The 20,756-nt window shown below is 36.9% G+C and overlaps 2 protein-coding genes across 2 annotated transcripts; one reads left to right on the top strand and one right to left on the bottom strand.

Moving 5' to 3' along the window:
* Positions 1–247: 247 nt before the first annotated feature.
* LOC100367108 (hepatic lectin-like) lies at positions 248–1,264 on the top strand. The gene is made up of 3 exons (XM_006813564.3): positions 248–552; positions 808–887; positions 1,242–1,264. Exons 1-3 carry the CDS (start codon positions 248–250, stop codon positions 1,262–1,264), a joined length of 408 nt encoding a protein of 135 aa, XP_006813627.2.
* Positions 1,265–18,067: 16,803 nt separating this feature from the next.
* On the bottom strand, positions 18,068–19,647 carry LOC100378558 (uncharacterized). Its single transcript, XM_078007265.2, has 3 exons — positions 19,527–19,647; positions 19,050–19,100; positions 18,068–18,405 (listed from the first exon to the last, which is right to left on the bottom strand). The coding sequence occupies exons 1-3, from the start codon at positions 19,554–19,556 to the stop codon at positions 18,295–18,297; spliced, it is 192 nt and encodes a 63-aa protein (XP_077863391.1). The 5' UTR covers positions 19,557–19,647; the 3' UTR covers positions 18,068–18,294.
* Positions 19,648–20,756: the final 1,109 nt, after the last annotated feature.

Below are 20,756 nucleotides of genomic sequence, written 5' to 3'. Positions count from 1 at the left end.
CCCATATACGGGAACCAATGGTTAGTTTTATTCTTCATGGAGATTTATTTATGTTTTCGTGTGGGAAAAGTAGTTCAAGGGCATAAATTGTTTAAACTGGATTTTATGAATTACTATGCAAAATAAACCAAAGCACTTAGATTATATGTGTTAAATGTAAATGCAAATTTAAATCTTATGTTCGTTTTCATTAGTCGCGCACGATAATGACAATTGTATCGGCTATGAGTTTTGGTTCGATAAGAAAATGTCATGGGACGAAGCCGCGGATGCATGTGGATGTAAATTGGCAGTGGTCAATGACAGGTCTCTTTTCAATAAGTTAAGAAGATTTATTAACCAGGTAATGCTAGATAATCGCTTACAAAAACCAAAAAATAAAGGTTACTGGATTGGGGCAAGTGATAAAGCTGAGGAATTATCTTTCGAATTTTATTGCGACTCTTCCACAAGCAGCGGAATTACGCTACCTCTTGAATATCCGCCTTGGTATGAAGATCAACCAAACAATCACATGAGAGACGGAATTGGTCAGAATTGCGTTCAAATGTGGTAAGTTTTCGTATGTATGATGTATTTCAAGTCGAGATAAATATTACATCTACATTACCTCACTGAGTACATTGGTTGACTTGGCAACGTTATTATTTGAATGACCTTCAGATAAATTGTTAATTATATTAACAATTTGTGTTGTATTTGTTTATGATATCGTATTTATGTTATTTTACGTGGTGATGCGAAAAGTGGCGGCTGATATATTAGGAACACGAATTTTAGTGATGTCCAATTGTGTTTTAATTTTAGGAATCGTGATGGCAATAATGCCTTTAAATTGGACGATGACTGGTGTGCCGATGAAAAATCGTTTATCTGTCAATTTCCCTGTGAGTATAGTTTGTAATCATCGGTCAGTTGTACTATAAATTGTGTTGCCCAACCAAATTACTTCCCACGTGGAACAACGAACACACAGAATCCCCCATGATGATACAACAACAACGTTGACATACGCCGTCCCACTAAATTCGAAATGAACATTCATCTATTATTGTGATACGTTACATGATGAGGTACGTGACCCTGGCCATGGTAAACAACTCCAACTGGCGCGAGAAAAAGTCTCGTGTTCAATAATTGCTTATCTCTACATCATCGAGGAAGCCAGAAGCGATATATTAAACTAAACCTAACGTGTACCCATGGTTGTAACATAGTTATTATGTGTATTTTACTTTCAGTGAGCTGCTGCAGTCCTAAGTGATAAGGTAATACACGAAAGCGTTCCACGTCGGTTGAACTTGATACAAGTAGCATTCTATTTCTACATGTCACGGACTCTAATGACGCGGCGCTTCTGTGACGTCAATATGACGTATATAGGCGGAAGCAATGTCGTTCAAATCAATATTTACTATATGAGACGCAGCCGCATTCAAGATGGCTACCCCCACTCCCATATAGTAAATATCGATTTAAAATTAATCGCATTTCTTTGATTATCAATTGTACGCCAGCTGGTTATGACGTATAGTTGCTCGTCATCTAGAATATAATAAAATATCTGAAAAACAGTATCTTAATTGATTGACGATTACAAATCAAAATTATATCGTCACTTCGATCTGCTTTCCCGTCACCCAGTTTACGTCACAGATTCGCTTCGTCGCTAGAGGGCGCGATTTAAAGTAAATGTGTATTAGAATGTTCAAATGACAATTGCTATGCGGTTTTTCATTTGAAATCTGGATTTCCGGGATTTTTTTTGGCAGTGCTTTAAATCCAATGCAATTCTGCAGAGTTTTATTGTATGGCTGCTATGTGACATAGTAATTTGAAATCAAAAAAATTAAGCCTTCATACATATTTTTTTCAAAATGTAATACAGTCACGAAACGTGAACTGAGGCAATAAGTGAATATAGACCATCGGGAGCATCCTCGTCTAATGGGTAGCATTTTGAGTGCGCTTTAACTCAACCTTTGACCAACTTTGTTTTGAATAATCGGGGAAAACACTAACTTCTCCCAAATTCAAATCTTCGGAACTTTCGGTTGCGTCGTGTGCGGTTAACTGTACAAGTGAATCTTGTTGGTTTATAAGGTTGAGTTTTAGTTATAAACTGTATATGAATGCAGGTGTGTATGTGGTTAACAATCAAGTGTGGTCGTTTGGAATCTGCATATCAATATATTGTGGTCGTTTAGAATCTGTATATCAATATATTGTGGTCGTTCAGAATCTGCATATCAATATATTGTGGTCGTTTAGAATCTGCATATCAATATATTGTGGTCGTTTAGAATCTGTATATCAATATATTGTGGTCGTTTAGAATCTGCATATCAATGGATTGTGGTCGTTTAGAATCTGCATATCAATATATTGTGGTCGTTTACAATCTGCATGTCAATAGATTGTGGTCGTTTAGAATCTGTATATCAATATATTGTGGTCGTTCAGAATCTGCATATCAATATATTGTGGTCGTTTAGAATCTGCATATCAATATATTGTGGTCGTTTACAATCTGCATGTCAATAGATTGTGGTCGTTTATAATCTGCATATCAATATATTGTGGTCGTTTAGAATCTGCATATCAATATATTGTGGTCATTTACAATCTGCATATCAATAGATTGTGGTCGTTTACAATCTGCATAAGAATAGAAGCACAATAGTTTGTAGTCTGTATGCACGCAAACACACACGTGCCGATTCAAGGAAATGAACATGCATACAGAAGAACAATTCACCTGGCCATGATAAGCAGGACAAAAGTCAATTCTCATAAGCTAATAAATACCTCACCAATTTAAATACATATGATGACGTTTTTCTGATACATGTTTGATTTTTTTCTCTCAAGTCTGCTTTGATTTGATATGTTTGCCAATTCGGAACTGTAGAATATGAGGCTTACTGAATATAATGTCGAAATAACATATTTTTCAATACCATTTCAAGCGAAACACATCGAGATGGACACGGCGAATGCAATATGTTTAATTGAGAAATTAAATCTTACAATCGTACACGTGACTGGCATATAGTTTAAAATAAATCTTGATTGCAAAACTAAACCATGCTTTTGTGTATTCAATAGTTCAATTGTCTCAACACTCGCACATAATTGTATTCATATCGCAAAATGTAAAGGTGTGATATAATATCCAAGTGTTCAAATCGTGATGACACAGTCATGAATCGCTTTTGCTATTTCTTGACGATTGCATATTCGTTGATATTCTTTTTTATTTTGTTGCCCTTCTATCAGGACTTAATGTATTTATTTTACCTCATCAAATTTTTTTTACAACTTATAACATATATGGCAGCTTATCTAACATTATTCATTTTAATAGCACTATAAATCCAAATATTGACAGGCCTAACAGTTCTTAGCCAATCGTTCCATTTACAAACTTTCTCTTTAGTTTAACGGCGCAGTTCAAACTTATTGATGCTTGGCGTCATGTCAATGCGCGAGAATTTACATAGATAAGGAATCAAAGTAAATCACCTATTGATAAATCCCTCACACAATGAATCAAATACACGTCAATCGAGCCGCATTTGAACCTGTCTGTCACTGTATTGTCACACTGTGTATGTCTTTTACACATGTCAGCAACCGTAATCCTTCCTTGATTTATGAAGAGTGCTGTCAAATTATATATGATTATTGGTTGATATCGCGTAATGGGCAGACACGCGTGGTGGGATGTTGGGAAGACTAAAATTAAAGAATTTACTCAACAATATACAGCAAAACTTAGTAAAAATTATAAGCAAACTAAATGCACACTCAATAAAGAAATCGCACACCTTGAACAAAATACACTTAACACTCCAGCAATGAATACAGAAATAAACGACAAAAAGGCGCTACTAGAAAACCTGTCCACACTGAAACTAAAGAGGCCGCAATCAGATCCCGGCAAAAAATCCTAAATCAGAAAGATGCGTCAACAGCGTTCTTTTTTTTTACATTGAAAGACACATTGAGGCACCAGTTGCAGCGGTCCGGCGGTACTGTAGCTGAACATCCACATGGTGAACTGTCAAATGCAGTTAATCCAATGGAAAATCACCCGGCATCGATGGACTGCCCGGGGAGTTTTATAAACACTTCTTGTCACTGATTGAACCAGATTTATAGAATGTTTTTAAAGCCTCGTTAGAGGACGGTATTCTGCCTTTGTCTTGCCGGCGGGCTATGACAACGCTCCTTCCAATAAAGGAAATAATTCTTTGTTGTAAAGTCTTTTATGTGCTGAATTACAAGGTTTTGACAAAAGTCATTTTACTCAGGCTAAAATGTGCACTTGGTAACATTATTAACACTGTTCAAACGTACCGTGTTTCGGGCCGACAGATATTTGATAATATAAACCTACTACGTGACGTCATAACATATTTAAATGAAAATAATATCTCACTCAGCATTGTCTACTTTAGAGACCAGGAGAATGCGTTTTATCGCATTCATCGCAGTTATCTTTTTAGTACACTGCAGGCTTTTGGATTTGGAGAACAGTTTGTCAAATACATTTAGCTCTTACATATCAACATTAACCTCACATATCCCATACCTTTCCCACGTGGAATACGGCAAAGCTGTTCTCATGTCAACTTCAATGAATGTATTCATTAGCCATAGAACCGTTACTTTAAATTCGAGGTGTGAAATTTCGCAATTAATTAATCTGACTAACTATGCAAACGATGTGTGTGTTTTTTCTCACATAAAATAGTGATTTTTTTTTTCAAACTTGTAGAGTGGCTGCACGTCTATGAACGTGGTAGCAATTCCTGTGTTAATTACGGGAAATCGCAAGGTTTATGGGTCGGCAAATGGAAAACAACAACCGACCAATGGGTATAACCTGGAACAATAATGGTTTGAAATCTTAGGCACTTTTCCTGAAAATAATCAAGTATCCTTAGATAAAAACTGGGAATCGACAAATCTGAATCGAAACACGCGCTTTAGTGGTAGCATTAAAACTATTACATCGATTTGTTTGTCTTTGTTCACCTCTGAAAAACGTTATGAACTTCAACAAATGTTTCTGAAATTTGTCTGGCAAGGTCGCCATTGGGTTACTACGGAAACAGTTTACTAGCCCATAAGTGAAGGTGGCCAAGGTTTGATAAATTTGTACACACGTATTACTACTTTCCGTATTCAGTTCATTCAACGGTATTTGTATGCTAATTTAAAACACTAGTTATTTTCTTAGGATTGTACAACTTTTGAATTATGACTATTTATCTATTTATCACACGCCTCAACAAACCAACTGTTGACCTTCTAGCATTTTATCATGACATTCTCAAGACTTGGTTCTCTCTTGACATTCTCAAGACTTGGTTCTTAATTTGTTACTTTAATAAAGGACAAATCATCCACGTTTCAGGAAGTGTGCGCAAAACCATTGTTTAATAACCCACTGGTCTTGCAACCAATTAAAAACACACCACTTAATTTGTTACATTTCCGTGAAGCTGGCATTACCAAAGTAGTTGATCTGATAGGTTACGGTAGTAATAATTGGCTACAAGTTGATAATTTACATGAAATAGTACCCATATATTCAAAGAGACTGATTGGCCCTTGATGCGACACACCAAGCCATACCAACTCATTGGTAACATTATTGACAATAACAATGATATAATAAATAACAAATGAAATACAAATACCTGACAACAACAACAACAACAACAACTACTCACTTTATTAATAAGGGCAATACCATTCTATTAAATTGCCCGCTGTACAAATTTGACAAGGGAGAATATATAAATTTCTTGTATCAAAATAAAATGTCAAAAGTAACAACACTCAGCGATAATGTCTGGAGAGATGTTCTATCTCTCAACCTTGTCTACAAACCTAATTTTACAGATTACTACTTCCTTCCAACCAACCACAAAAAGGATGGTGACCTACAGTGGCGTCTCTTGCACGCTGCATATCCTACAGGTGGTCATTTATTGAAATCTCAAATACGTACGTCAGATGAATGTCTTTTCTGTAACGAAAACGATGATTTGGTGCACACCTTTGTTGAATGTCCGAGACTGGCCCCTATTTTGAAACATTCGATATAATAACTCACAAGCTACCAAACATTAACACCACTATATTCATCACTATCTGACAGGGCTAGCGAACCTGGAAAAATGCTATCCCATCTAAAATCTTACTGCTCCTGATACTTTTTGCAAAAGTAGTCTCTTTTCGCCATCATTTTGAAATGAATATAGAAACCTTTACATATGATAGCATATTCTCAAACAGTAAGTCATCAATAGAGATCATGCACCTTGCACAAAGATGTGTGCCTGCACTCCTGTGGTAGTTGTAACTGACAAAAATGGTATTGTACAACTAGTAACTTCATTACTCAATCAAACCATGTTCACATAACCTCAATTTGTGGGTTTTTCTCAGCCACAGTAATTCTTGCAAGATTTCTGGTTTGGCTGGCAAAGATACTCTATGACTTGACGCTAACCAACTTAAAATTGGTATATCCTGTCACTTACATGCCTGCGTCATATTTTCGATACACATAGATAGATAGCTGTTTATTCCAAAAAAAAAGTAAGTCTTTACAACGCAACATAGAGAATATAAATAATCAAAAATATACAAATGGAATATGGGTCGAAAATAGTTGCGATTAGCAACAAATCGAGTCCAGCCCCTGGGCTGTAAATCACAGATTACAAAATATTAACTGGGCGTTATGTTCACTTTAACATAAATAGAAAATAAGAATAGTAGTGAGCCAGTCAAAACAACCTGGAAGTGCAGGAATGCAATTTAATAAAATATTATAATTTTTATATATTTTTATGTTGGAAACTAGCTTGTAGGTCATTTTTTTATTTGTAATTCTACATTGTATATTCCTGCTATTCCATAATTTTGCTCCTGCATACTTAACTTTCCCGCTTTATGTTTAATTTGGGGGATTTTAAGATCATTTCTTTGATTTTGTCTGGTACTATGTGAATGACAAATTAGGACGTAGTAATATCGGAATATGTATGGCAACCTGTTATTAATAACATCTTGGACAAATATGGCTAGTTGTAATTTGTGTTGTTAAAATATATTCAATTCCTAGTTTTCTAAATAATGGTGCTGAGGGTGCATGTCTATCACTAAAAGTAATTATTATAATAATTTTCTTTTGAATAAAAAAAAATCATTTAAATAAGTTGAATAGGTATTACCCAATACCTCTAAACCCCATAAGAAATAAATCATAACAAGAACAGATTGAAGAACAATATAACGAAGTTTATGGAAAATACCTGTAAGTCTACTGATGTTTTCTTTGACCCCCAGGATGTCGATTTTCGATAATAAGTTTGAATTGTTGTGTCATTCAGTAAGAAAACTCCAGATGATGTTATCTTTCTCTTAGTGCTACGAGTTACTAAATATTGGGTTTTGTATCAGGAGGAAAATTCTTTTCCTCTGGGGTTCTCCACACGTGCCAGGGGGGAATCTCGTCTCGTCTCTCTATCGCGTCCCCTTGAGGTGCGGGATCGGGAAAGTCACTTTAACTTTACAGTCAAATAAAACACACACAACGAAATACATTTCAACTCTCGTCTTAGTCGATCAGTCGTGCACTCTATAAGACACAGTGCCCTGGGGAAAAGTCCCCAAGACTATCGCAAGGCTGACCCAAGACTAGCCCAAGACTGGACTGCCTCAAGGCTCGCCCCAAGACTCTCCAGGACTGGACTGCGTCTGTCCTCGTGTACTCTCCAAGACCAACTAAAACAACTGTATTCACTTTCAAAATCTTAACTAAGTTCTGAATACGTCATATCTTTTGATTAATCGTTCACTACATTAATAGTTACGAATACTAAACTGTCAGAAAAGAAATAGTAGTCCGAATAGCGACGGTTATCTCGTAATTAGTTCCAAATCACTGAGTCGAGTTCCGTCCAGGACCTCGCCTGCCTAAACGATGACAGACATAACACAGCCATTCATTCATAATCAGCTAATTAAGTCGATTAGCAGATACGCAAAAACAAATTCATCATACATCCCTTCACTCAAACTGAGCCATGCCTCCTGGCATAACACGTTCATAAATCAAAGATAGCGTCATCTACTCGTCGTCATACGGGTTAAATACAATACTAATAAAAAGAATAAATCAAAAGAGTAAAACACACTGATTAAGTACAATGATTATAAAGTCTAAAAAAATGGTTATAAAGTCACAAATATCAACGGTTATAAATCAAAAAACAAGGGAAAGGCTATCAATCGACTCACTTTTCTCAAACAGTTCGCTGAAGTAACCCTTCACTGCACTGTCTCCCATTACTAAGATTACAAACTCTATATTAAAAGGTCAAAAAAACTAAGGCGTGGCGGTGTAACCAAGCGATCAACCAATCGCTGCAGTCGACAGCATGATCACGTGATTACCAGGGATGCGTCTCTCGGTTAAAGCATTGCAAAGCGGTAACTAATAAACAATGAGTAAACAAGCTATTAATCAAACTCCTGTCACATACGCTTATAAACTTCAACTGAACTCAAAAGTCGTTAATCTAAACAAAGGTCATATGGCGTGGAAACGGAATGCAAAAACAATGTCGCTTTCATAACACATTACTCCTCTGGCAAAAAAAAGACGGGGGGAAGACTAAAACGATAAACACTACTAAGTTACATGTAATCCTGTCAATCATGAACAAAATCTTGCATTATCAAACAATACGTATATAAGCGCACCAAACTCATTCCAAAAAGACATTAAAAAACGTTACAAAAGTGCTCTCAACTCAAAAAGCGTCAGAAGTATGCCGAAACAACACATAAACAAAAACAACTCTTAAAACGTCGATATCTCTGTACATCGACAAATCTCAAAACTCTTAAAAACTCATGGGGGCATCATTCCTCCCATCATAATCCTTACTCATAAACTCATTAAACACCATAAAACTTCACAAAACTCAAAACAATGTGTTGCAAATACTTGTCCACTGAGGCGCGCTTTAATCGTTATAAAGGACCTCGCACGTCACTAAATATCAGTTCAAAAGAAGATCTGGGCGCTCAAATAACATACAATTATTAGCAAAAAAACGATAAAAACGATAGGAAAAGCAAGCAATACGTCACATACTAAACAATAGTGTTGGGATTGGAAAAGAGTTCAACGTTTTGAGGTACAGTGTCAGTTACAGTGTCCATCGAGCAGTTCTCTAAGCAATACACAGATAGCTAAAGTTCTAATTCAAAGTCTAAGCATCTCTTCTCTTGTCGTCGCGTTAGTCCAGGCCGTTCTTTATCATCTTCATGTCTTTAATGTCGCTCAAGTCTTGATTATTCAGTCCTATTCGATACTCGTCCTTCCGAAGGGGTTCCGAAGTCTTCATGTCTTCAGTGTTGTTCATCGGTGCCATGCTGTTAGCGATGTTAGTCGTCAAGCGTGGTTTTGTTTCTGTGGTCGAGCTGTTAGTTTGGTTCGCAAGAAAGACACACCTTCGCCTTTCACTTTTTTTCACAGGATGTCAATGTGTGTCCCCCCCCACTCAGGATCCATAGGGGGCCGCATGCGAGTTCCCATTTTCTCGGGAAAGAGGGTACTTTTTGACGATCTGTCTCGGGACATTTTCCCGAGAAAATCGTAGAAAAGGGGGTATTTTTTGTTTGTTTTCCCGAGATTCTCAAAATACGGGGTGTATTTCAAAACACTTCCCGCGATATACAAAAAAGGGGGGTTTAAAAGGAGTTCTAGACTGAAAAGTTCCCTAGATAGGGGGTGAAATTCATCGGAAAAGCCCGTGAAAGGGGGGTTAAATTTTCTTCTTTTCCCTAGATAGGGGGGGGTCAAAAAATGAGGGGACAAGCATAGCCCCCCCCCTAAATATAGAGAGTGGGGGGCCGGGATGTGTGTTAAACCCCTGTCCGGGATCTCCACTCACGTATCAGGGGGGAAATCTTCAGCCTCTGGGTTCTCCACACGTGCCATGGGGGAATCTCGTCTCGTCTCTCTATCGCGTCCCCTTGAGGTCCGGGATCGGGAAAGTCACTTTAACTTTACAGTCAAATAAGACACACACAACGAAATACGTTTCAACTCTCGTCTTAGTTGATCAGTCGTGCACTCTATAAGACACAGCGCCCTGGGGAAAAGTCCCCAAGACTATCGCAAGGCTGACCCAAGACTAGCCCAAGACTGAACTGCCTCAAAGCTCGCCCCAAGACTCTCCAGACCAACTAAAACAACTTTATTCACTTTCAAAATCTTAACCAATTACAAAACAGTAAAAAGACTCTAGGGCGTAACCTTCAATCATACAGCTAATCACACTAAGTACTGAATACGTCATATCTTTTGATTAATCGTTCACTACATTAATAGTTATGAATACTAAACTGTCAGAAATAGTAGTCCGAATAGCGACGGTTATCTCGTAATTAGTTCCAAATCACTGAGTCGAGTTCCGTCCAGGACCTCGCCTGCCTAAACGATGACAGACATAACACAGCCATTCATTCGTAATCAGCTAATTAAGTCGATTAACAGATATGCAAAAACAAATTCATCATATTTGGTTGCGTTTATAATCAGCTTGTTGGCATCGCACCACTCTGTAACCTTGGTTTATTAGTATTTTTAATTGTGTAAAATAAATTCGAGTCGTCTGCATAAAGCCTAAAATTAAACATTTCTGAAGAAGTGTTGATATCATTGATGTATATAGGAAATAAAGTTGGTCCTAATATGGAAACATGTCGGACTCCACATGATATTGCCAAATTTGTTGATTGAATGAATGCCAACAAAGTGACTCCTAGGGGCAAAAAAACTTGTGGGCCATTGAAAAGGTAACACCATAATGGTCGAGTTTGGCAAGTCAGATATTGTAATTGATACTGTCAAATGCTTTAGAGAAGTATATGAACAGCCCAACAGTGAAATTCCCTTGGTCAATTTCGTGAAGTAGATATTGAGTTAAGCTAATGAGTGAGATCTGTGTACTGTTTGTTTTCTCTAAAACCATGTTGGTGTTCGTAGAACATGTTATGACTATCAAAATATTTAACTAGTTGTTTATTGTTCATACTTTTTTCAAATAATTTACAAATTATAAGCAAAATAGATATAGGTTGTAATTTCCCATATCCTCATATTTTCCCTTTTTTGTGTACTGAAATAACCCGTGCTGTTTTCAAATCATCGGAAAAGAGACCTTATGATATAGAGAGGTTAATTAGATAACACAGTGGTACAGAAATAACACTCACAGAATCTTTTAAAAGTCTGACATTAATGTGATTATATCCTGTAGCCTTCCTATTATCCAGTGATACGATCATATCATGAACGCCATGCTCAGTTACAGGTTTGATAAAAAATTAATATGGTGGTGAAGTGTGTAAATGAGAACGAAAGTCGCTACTTGTTTTTAAAGGTTTTTTACCAATATTTACAAAATGTCCTGTAGATGGGTATGGTTAATTGTTTCATTGCCAAGTTCAGCTGACTTGGTACCTTTAAATTCTTGTTTTTGTTGTTACCAAGTAAATCATTTATTATAGTGGCCCATGTTTTTTTTCATGTTGTTCTGACTTGCAATGAAAACAGTTGTGTAGTGTATTTTTTTGCTTTTTTCAGTATTTTCGTAAAAATATTTCTATATTTGTTATAATGAGTGCGTAATGGTTCAATTATTGTTGACAAGTTTATTGTAAAGTGCATGTTTTCTTTTAAGGTAGAGATGCAGTTTACCTGACAGGTATTTTAATTAGTTAATTAGGGAACCAAGATGACCTCCCTTGTCCAAAAAACTATATATTCTCGGAAAACTTATTGTATGAATTTTAAAATGTTGTTAGTATTTTTTTAAGGACACTGTAGTTTGAAATTAATTTTTTTTTTTTTATTTGCACAAAAATGTACTTTTTTGGTCAAAAGTGATTTTAAAAAAATAGCTTCTAAACCATCCTTCTGCTTCCTGTCAAAATTGGTTTACGGGTATAATGAAGAAAGTGCCGTCTTGAAAACTGTCTACCAGTTGTCAACTTTGCAGCTCAAATTTTACTACTTCAAGTTTATGCATAAATTAACACCTAGGCTAGTTGTCTGTACGATTGTTGTAACACTTCAACCAAAATCAATGTTCCGACATTGTCAATCATTTGTGAAAATTTCAAAACAAAAGGTCAAAGCGTCTAGGAGCTATTTTAGATGTGCACTAAAAAGAAGCTGAGATAATTGCTAATTTGCATAACAATTCACTCAAGTAGTTTGCTAATGCTCATAATTAAAATGGCTGTAACAGCTCCAAATTTAAATGTATTATCGTTTTGTAAAAAGTTAAATATAGTGCATGATACGGAGATCCCGTCATTTCTTTTTTTCATCATGTTTCTTTTTTATTATTTATGTACAGCCTTGCTAAATCTTGCTAAGCATACAAAAGAGAGAATGTTTGCCCCTGTTATCTATATTTTAAAATCGTCTTTTGAGTATGTTCCACTATTAACAATTCTACAAAATATTAACAGTCTATAGCCAAGACTTTCACTCCCAAGTGCCCACAAACCTGCATCTCTACCTTAATCGATTTTCTAATTGCTTTAGTTATCCAAGGCTTGTCTTTACTTCTACGTTCAGCTTTACCCCTTCGGTTTTAATGGTGCATGTTTTCCTGAGACTTCGAGAAATGTCTGGTTAACGCAGATTTCAACACCCCACCCTTCCCACAATCCCTCTTTTTAATTTCTAATGAATGGTTTTGTGTTGGTCTTTGTTATCAACTTGCCAGATTTCTGTCAATGCAATACATTTGAAATGTCTTTCAATGCACTCTTCATATATTTCTCTAACATCATCAATTTGAAAATGCCTTTTTAGTGATCTGTCATGAATTTGTTTTCGCGTATCTGTTAACCGACTTAATTAACTGATTATTAGCTGAAATGCTGTGTTATGTCTGTCATCGTTCAGGTCTATTTGAAGTTTTGGACGGAACTTGGCTTAGTGATTTGGAACTAATTACAAGATACCGTCGCTATTCTGACATCCGTAGTTATTAATGTAGTGAACGATTAATCAAAAGATATGACGTATTCAGTACTTAGTGTGATTGGCTTTATGATTGAAGGTTACGCCTTAGAGTCTTTTTACTGTTTTGTAATTGGTTAGAGTTTTGAAAATGAATAAAGCAAGTTTGAGTTCGTCTTGACGAACACAGCACGAGACGCAGTAGAGAGAGAGAGACGGAGTCCGAGAGAGTCCAGGGGCGAGCCTTGAGGCAGTCCAGTCTTGGGCGAGTCTTGGGTCAGCCTTGCGAGAGTCTTGGGGACTTTTCCCCAGGGCGCTGTGTCTTATAGAGTGCTCCAAAAGATCGACTAAGACGAGAGCTGAAACGTATTTCGTTGTGTGTGCCTTATTTGACAGTAAGGTATAAGCGACTTTCCCGATCCCGTACCTCAAGGGGACGAGATAGAGAGACGAGACGAGTTTCCCCCCTGGCAAGTGTGGAGAACCCGAGAGAAAGAGAGAATTTCCCCCTGATACGTGAGTGGAGATCCCGGGCAGGTGTTTAACACACATTGACATCCTGTGAAGAAAAGTTAAATGACGAAGATGTGTCTTTCTTGCGAACCGAACTAACTGCTCCATGGCAGAGACGAAACCGCGCTTGACGACTAACACCGTTAACAGTATGGCACCGATGTACAACGCTGAAGAGATGAAGACTTCTGAACCCCTTCTGAAGGACGCGTATCGTATAGGACTGTATAATTAAGAATTGAGCGACATTAAAGACAAGAAGATGAAAGAACGACCCGGCTAACGCGATGACAAGAGGAGACGCTTATAGACTTTGACTTTAGCTATCTGTGTATTGCTTAGAGAACCGCTCGCTGGACACTGTAACTGACACTGTGTAACTCAAGGACGTTGAACTCTTTTCCAGAATCCTAACCCTATTGCTCAGTAATGTAATGTATTGCTTGCTTTTCCTATCGTTTTTACCGTTTCTTTTAGTGATGTCGAATTGTATGTTATGTAAGCGCCCAGATCTTTGTTTTGAAATGATATTTGGTGACGTTCGAGGTCCTTTATAACGATTTAAGCGCGTTTCAGTGGACGAGTATTTGCAACACAGTGTTTTGAGTTTTGTGAAGTTTTATGGTGTTTTAATGAGTTTATGAGTACGGATTATGATGGGGAAAGTAATGCCCCAATGAGTTTTTCAGAGTTTTTTTTAAGAGTTTTGAGATTTGTCGAGTACAGAGATATCGACGTTTTAAGAGTTGTTTTTGTTTATGTGTTGTTTTCCGGAATACTTTTGACGCTTTTTTGAGTTGATAGCACCTTTGTAACGTTTTTTAATGTCTTTTTGAGATGGGAGTATGGTGCGCTTATATACGTATTGTTTGATAACGCAAGCTTTTGTTCATGATTGACAGGTTTATGTAACTTAGTAGTTTCTATCGTTTTGCCTTTTCCGTCTTTTTGCCAGAGGAGTAATGTGTTATGATAGCGGCTTTGTCTTTGCATTCTGTTTCCCCGCCGTATGACCTTTGTTTAGATTAACGACTTTTGAGTTCAGTTGAAATTTATAAGCGTAGATGACAGGAGTTTGATTAATAGCTTGTTGATTCATTGTTTATTAGTTACCGCTTTGCAATGCTTTAACCGAGAGACGCATCCCTGGTAATCACGTGATCATGCTGTTGACTGCAGCGATTGGCCGATCGCTTGGTTACACCGCCACGCCTTAGTTTTTTTTGACCTTTTGATATAGAGTTTGTAACCTTAGTAACGGAGAAATTGAAGCGAAGGGTTACCCTCAGCGAAATGTTTGAGAAAAGTGAGTCGATTGGTAGCCTTTCCCTTGTTTTTGATTTATAACCGTTGATATTTGTGACTTTATAACCATTGTATTTAGACTTTATAATCATTGTACTTAATTAGTGTGTTTTACTCTTTTTGATTTATACCTTTTATTAGTATTGTATTTAACCCTATGACGATGAGTGGCTGACGGTATCTTTGATTTATGAACGTGCAATGCCGAGAGGCATATCTCAGTTTGGGTGAAGGGATGTGTCATGAATTTGTTTTCGCGTATCTGTTAACCGACTTAATTAACTGATTATTAGCTGAAATGCTGTGTTATGTCTGTCATCGTTCAGGTCTATTTGAAGTTTTGGACGGAACTTGGCTTAGTGATTTGGAACTAATTACAAGATACCGTCGCTATTCTGACATCCGTAGTTATTAATGTAGTGAACGATTAATCAAAAGATATGACGTATTCAGTACTTAGTGTGATTGGCTTTATGATTGAAGGTTACGCCCTAGAGTCTTTTTACTGTTTTGTAATTGGTTAGAGTTTTGAAAATGAATAAAGAGAGTTTGAGTTCGTCTTGACGAACACAGCACGAGACGCAGTAGAGAGAGAGAGACGGAGTCCGAGAGAGTCCAGGGGCGAGCCTTGAGGCAGTCCAGTCTTGGGCGAGTCTTGGGTCAGCCTTGCGAGAGTCTTGGGGACTTTTCCCCAGGGCGCTGTGTCTTATAGAGTGCTCCAAAAGATCGACTAAGACGAGAGCTGAAACGTATTTCGTTGTGTGTGCCTTATTTGACAGTAAGGTATAAGCGACTTTCCCGATCCCGTACCTCAAGGGGACGAGATAGAGAGACGAGACGAGTTTCCCCCCTGGCAAGTGTGGAGAACCCGAGAGAAAGAGAGAATTTCCCCCTGATAGATCTGGTATTGATATGAGATATGGAAAGTACATTGCTATTAGTATTAAGCTCTGGCAATTTTGTATTAAAATCGAATACAGAATAGTTATTGCAGGTAACTTTAAATACATTTGGTTCTGGTGGTAGTTGCATGAAAACAAATAAAATAAAAATGACATATACTTGCTACTAGTATATTCATACAATACTTGTTTATATCTGATTCATTGTGTATAACAATGGAAACCGCCCCAGATTCTTTCTCAACATAAATATTCCCATTATAAGTCCAAAGAAATTGCTGCTTCCGTCTCCCGTTGACTTTTTCCAGAAGGTTGCGTTTATTTGATGTCAAGTTTTCATTGATGTAAATTATATATCCTAACGTATTTGTTGTTCTTTCTCTAATATTTTTCCTCTCACGGTAAACCTTGTCACGTTTTTTCCAGTTGCAAAATCTATCACTAATTGCTTTTTGTCTTACGTTGTTACTATTTCATGTACCAATACGATGTGTTACTTCTATATCTTCACTTGTTATATCTGGTTGTATCTATAACTTTTATCGAAATGTCGTCTGTATTTTCGTTCTGTGTTTCTTGTATTCCATGGATTTCGATGTTTTTCTCTTCGGCTGTACTGATTTTGTTTCTTGGACTCTCTCTAATTCACTAACACGTCTAGTAAGATCCGAATTCACCTGCTGTATTTGGTAGTTGGTATGTTCGAGGTTGCTCATTTTACCGCGCATTTCCTCAACAAGTGTGTTTAAGAATTCTAGAGATTTGCTCAGTGACACTTGTGGTTCTTTAATTTCTTGTGTATTTCCAAGGAGACCTGGTAAACAGTTACTTTAATTGCTGTTGAATGTCATAAAGCTGTTGCTCCATGTACTTTGTTTGCGTTGTGCATTTTTGTCAGATGAGCTTTTTTTATCTCTACACTTTTTTGCAAAGGTGCAATCCGTCATGTGTTAAATCAACATTCCTAGATGTAATTAGCAAGCACAAAACAGATTCTATGATGTCAGACTTTACCCATAATCCTTTGCTTGAGAATCAAGATGGCTGACTACATAATACTGATGTAAAGTTGAATATCTAGAGAATGAAAAAGTGATATAAAAAATGTAAATTGCATTCTCCTACATTTGTTGAGCTTTTTCTTTAGGGGTCATTATGTTGTTTGGATTGATGTTTCCTTTAATGCCCGCTAAGAATTCAATGTTATCCGTTTATTGCGCTTATTGGCTAGCTCATTTCACGCAGTGTTCTCGTATTATTGAACAAAACAATTCCGCCAACTGAAGAAAAAAATATGTCCCTTTGTTTTATCGAAGGTTGGCGATGACCCCAAGAAGCAGTATCATTTGTATGTTGTTGGGGGACTGTGTAAGTAGCATTTACAACAGAATTTTTTTAAAGGGCGGTGTTCGTCACGCAGGAAGTGTTCGGATGTCATGTAAACAAACAATGTATTTTACACGCGTTGCGTACGTCGCTATGAGTTCTGTATCGAACACAACGCGGCGCGACGACCAACGGCCTTTAATTGTTGTTTTTTTACGAAACCTGCAAATTCAAAGTTCCAGGACTTGAATCAGTGCCATTAAGATGAAGACTTCTGTTTACTAGTAAACATGGATGGCAACTTTCAAGACTCGTAACAAATACAAACACATTATGTTATAAATACTTAAATGTCAAGTTGTTAGTTTTGTACATGTAGAAAGGCATCCATTATAATCCTCCATAGCAGTTAAATGGACATGCATACCCAAACCATGGAAGGTAGTAATGTAGATGATTTCAAAGTCTCAAATCAAATGTGCCCTCACAGATAGTTATTGAAGTGCCTCTGCGCATTTTCACTATTCACCATTGTGCCAACACAGGTGGCGCTATTCATCATAGCGACGTTTTGCATGTCAATGCACTATTAACATTAAAACAGCTGTGCCACGCCCCACCCCAAGTTTTTGTGCAGTACAGAAAGAATTTAGCACGCTATCTAGCACTCATGGCTGTATCCTCCGTCCACCCAAGCTACCCATTCTCGAATCCCCGAGCACAGTCTATATTTTCACCACAGTTAAATGTTAAAGTGCATGCGCAGGAATTTAGTCCCAAGCGACGATAACAACACACGCTAAAAAACGCAAAGGCTCATGGATAGACACTTGTTTGTAAACAATGACATGTCACATGCACAGGTGGCGACTCCCCCGCTGTAAATCACTTTTTGATTACACTGACTGGGCACTAAGTTGTGTTTATGAATTAATCGAGCAAGTATTGAAATATACCTTTTAATTGGAAAATTACATTTGAAATAAATTATTCTAATTTGCATATATAGCACAGCTCCATTGTGTCAACACAGGTGGCGCTATTGGTTTGCGGCGATCTGCGTGTCAATGAGCACAGCTCTGAATTCTTAGTTTCCATCATTCACTGATATATATTTTTAAATAATTCGGTCATATTGTATGTTCCATAAAATCTGACAGTGGTAGCTTTTCAACCAATCATCGGGGGTCTGGCAACTTTTCCATTTTCTTCGATAAATATACGTACTCTGGTTTCTACGTAATCACAAGTGACTCCATGGTCGGCTGGGATGATTTGAACCTGTGGGAAATCGGAACACGAAATGAAATGATGTAATGTCGAGAGAGGGGCGGTGTTTAAAAGAAGCGTACAGTTATGTTGTCAGTAAATTTTCATCGGTCACGGCCGATCACGGTTATTCCTTTGCATTTATATTGCATATTCACATTTGTCACTCAGTCAAATTTCATGCATACTCAAATTCCCAAACTATGGACATTGTACAAATTCAAAAGGTGATGGTCGTCGTGTTAGAAGCATATGGGTAAACCAAGAAACACCAGGTTGGAAAGGTAAAAATGGTACTGTATCAGAGGAATATTCATTCCGGTACTTCTTCGTCGATACTCTGCTATTGAAAATACCAATATCACTCGTAAATACAATGATATATCTTCTTGTCATATATATAACCTATTTATCTTTCACGACACGTGACCCTTTTATTTTGTTACAGATTGGCGTGTATATAAAATACATTTCGTAATGAAATATTCTCAGTATATTTCTGAATTCAAAAAATTCACCAAAAAAAAAATACTTTATCGTATTGTACTTCACAAAAGACTGCTGTTCCGATTGTTGGTGAATACACCGGTCCCTGGACGGGTCTGTATGCACATGTTTGTACTTTCTACATGGAATATAAATCTTATTATTCTTACTTTAAAATCAGGATACTCTTTCAAAATTACTTCTTTTGCTTCCTCTCCCGTCTGGATGAATAATATATATGTAAATTATACATTTAGTGCTTATTTGTTTACTTTCGACTATTATGTGAAGTTATATGCACAGCGCCCTCGCCGATGGGTCGACTAGTTGAAATCTATCATCGATGAGGTCAAACTAACTATACGTCAAGCAATAGACTTGAAGCAATTTCCAGTTTTTAAGATGCAAAAATAAGGTGGGGTGGAAAATGTTAATGTGTGAACAAAGTTGCAAACATGAGAGAAATGTAATAGATCGCGTTAACCGTTCTTCTTCCGCCCCAGATTGAAACTCGGCAGTAATTAATGTTTAACCACAATATTCCTGTTTTGTAATCGCAAAGTTCCGCGCCGTCATATGGCACCAGAGCGGTACGCAGCTGGTAAAATGATTTACAGTTACGTAGTTTAGGTTGCCAATAATCTCACCTTTCCTACGAGCTCTGGCCATTTCTTCATGGTTGCGAAGATTCAACAATCCTAACAATAATATGATCGGCAGCTGATCGACAAGTTTCAGTTCACAGCCAGTGAGTGGGCAGAGTGGAGCACGCCCTCTAACGTCAGATTATTAAAACAACGTGTATTCGTTGATAATCCACGTATCCGGATAGTCAACAGTACGTCTATCCATATATAAAATATTATGAATTTCTAAGCATAAATCTGATTATAAAAGTGTCCTTGTCCATTTAAACAAAACAAGGGAAGACGTGGAAGGATTTATTCGAAATGCTTTGGGTAAACATACTGGTAGGACGAACTGTAATCGAAAATTTCTAGAAAAAAAAAAAGAGATGCAAACACGAGATTAAAATATCAGAACGAGGCATTTATGATAAGCAGCAAAAATTTCTCAGACTCTTAGTCTTTCTTTCGATTTTCTTTATCCAGTATTAGTTTTGAGAGATTAGAAACATTCCAAATACTCAGTACATCCTTAATACAAACCGTATCAAATCTTCGTCCAGTATTTATCAATATCGCATTTTTAAATTTATTGACGGAGGACAGACGTCATTAAGTTATCTGCGCACCAGTATAAAGTAATTCTGATGTGTGGCAGAAGTCGGTAATTTTCCAACGCTGGAATAAGCTGCTTGTACTAGTTATTACATTTATTTATTTTTTTTTCTTCTGTTTTTAATATGGATCGTAAGGTCTGAATTATAGTGTAATAATGGCATGCATGTCCCCCTTGAACTACGGTACTGTAAAATACTTTCTTTTCGCTTGGAATTAATTTTCACTGAAGGAATGATTCAGTGAAAATAAAATCCAGCAAATATACTTTTTTTTCCTATATTTTACATTCAATCAGTGAAAATAAAATCCACACAAAACACCCAAAAAGTCTTTTCAGCGAAAAATAATGCCAATTAAAATATAGTATTTCACAGTAAATGGAATGTTGTTCACTTCAAATTTCAATGACATCATAAACTATGGGGTTAGGAAGAAAATTCAGTGATTATGAAACAGAAGAGTCACATCATGTGTTGTATTCCAAACAAGTTTGAACGAAATTAACACAGGTATCTTAAGTTTTAAGGCTTTTTTTTAAACCAATATGGCTAATATTCAAAGACAATTCACCAAATCTAGAAAATGTTGTCGGTTTAGTATCTTTTTTTATCCCAGAGTTTTGATCCCCATATT

The sequence above is a fragment of the Saccoglossus kowalevskii genome, chromosome 4 (assembly GCF_978046115.1).
Source record: "Saccoglossus kowalevskii chromosome 4, keSacKowa6.1, whole genome shotgun sequence".
Classification (NCBI taxonomy): domain Eukaryota; kingdom Metazoa; phylum Hemichordata; class Enteropneusta; family Harrimaniidae; genus Saccoglossus; species Saccoglossus kowalevskii.
The sequence above is the reverse complement of the archived record's forward strand: the minus strand, read 5'-3'. Positions and strand labels throughout refer to the sequence as shown.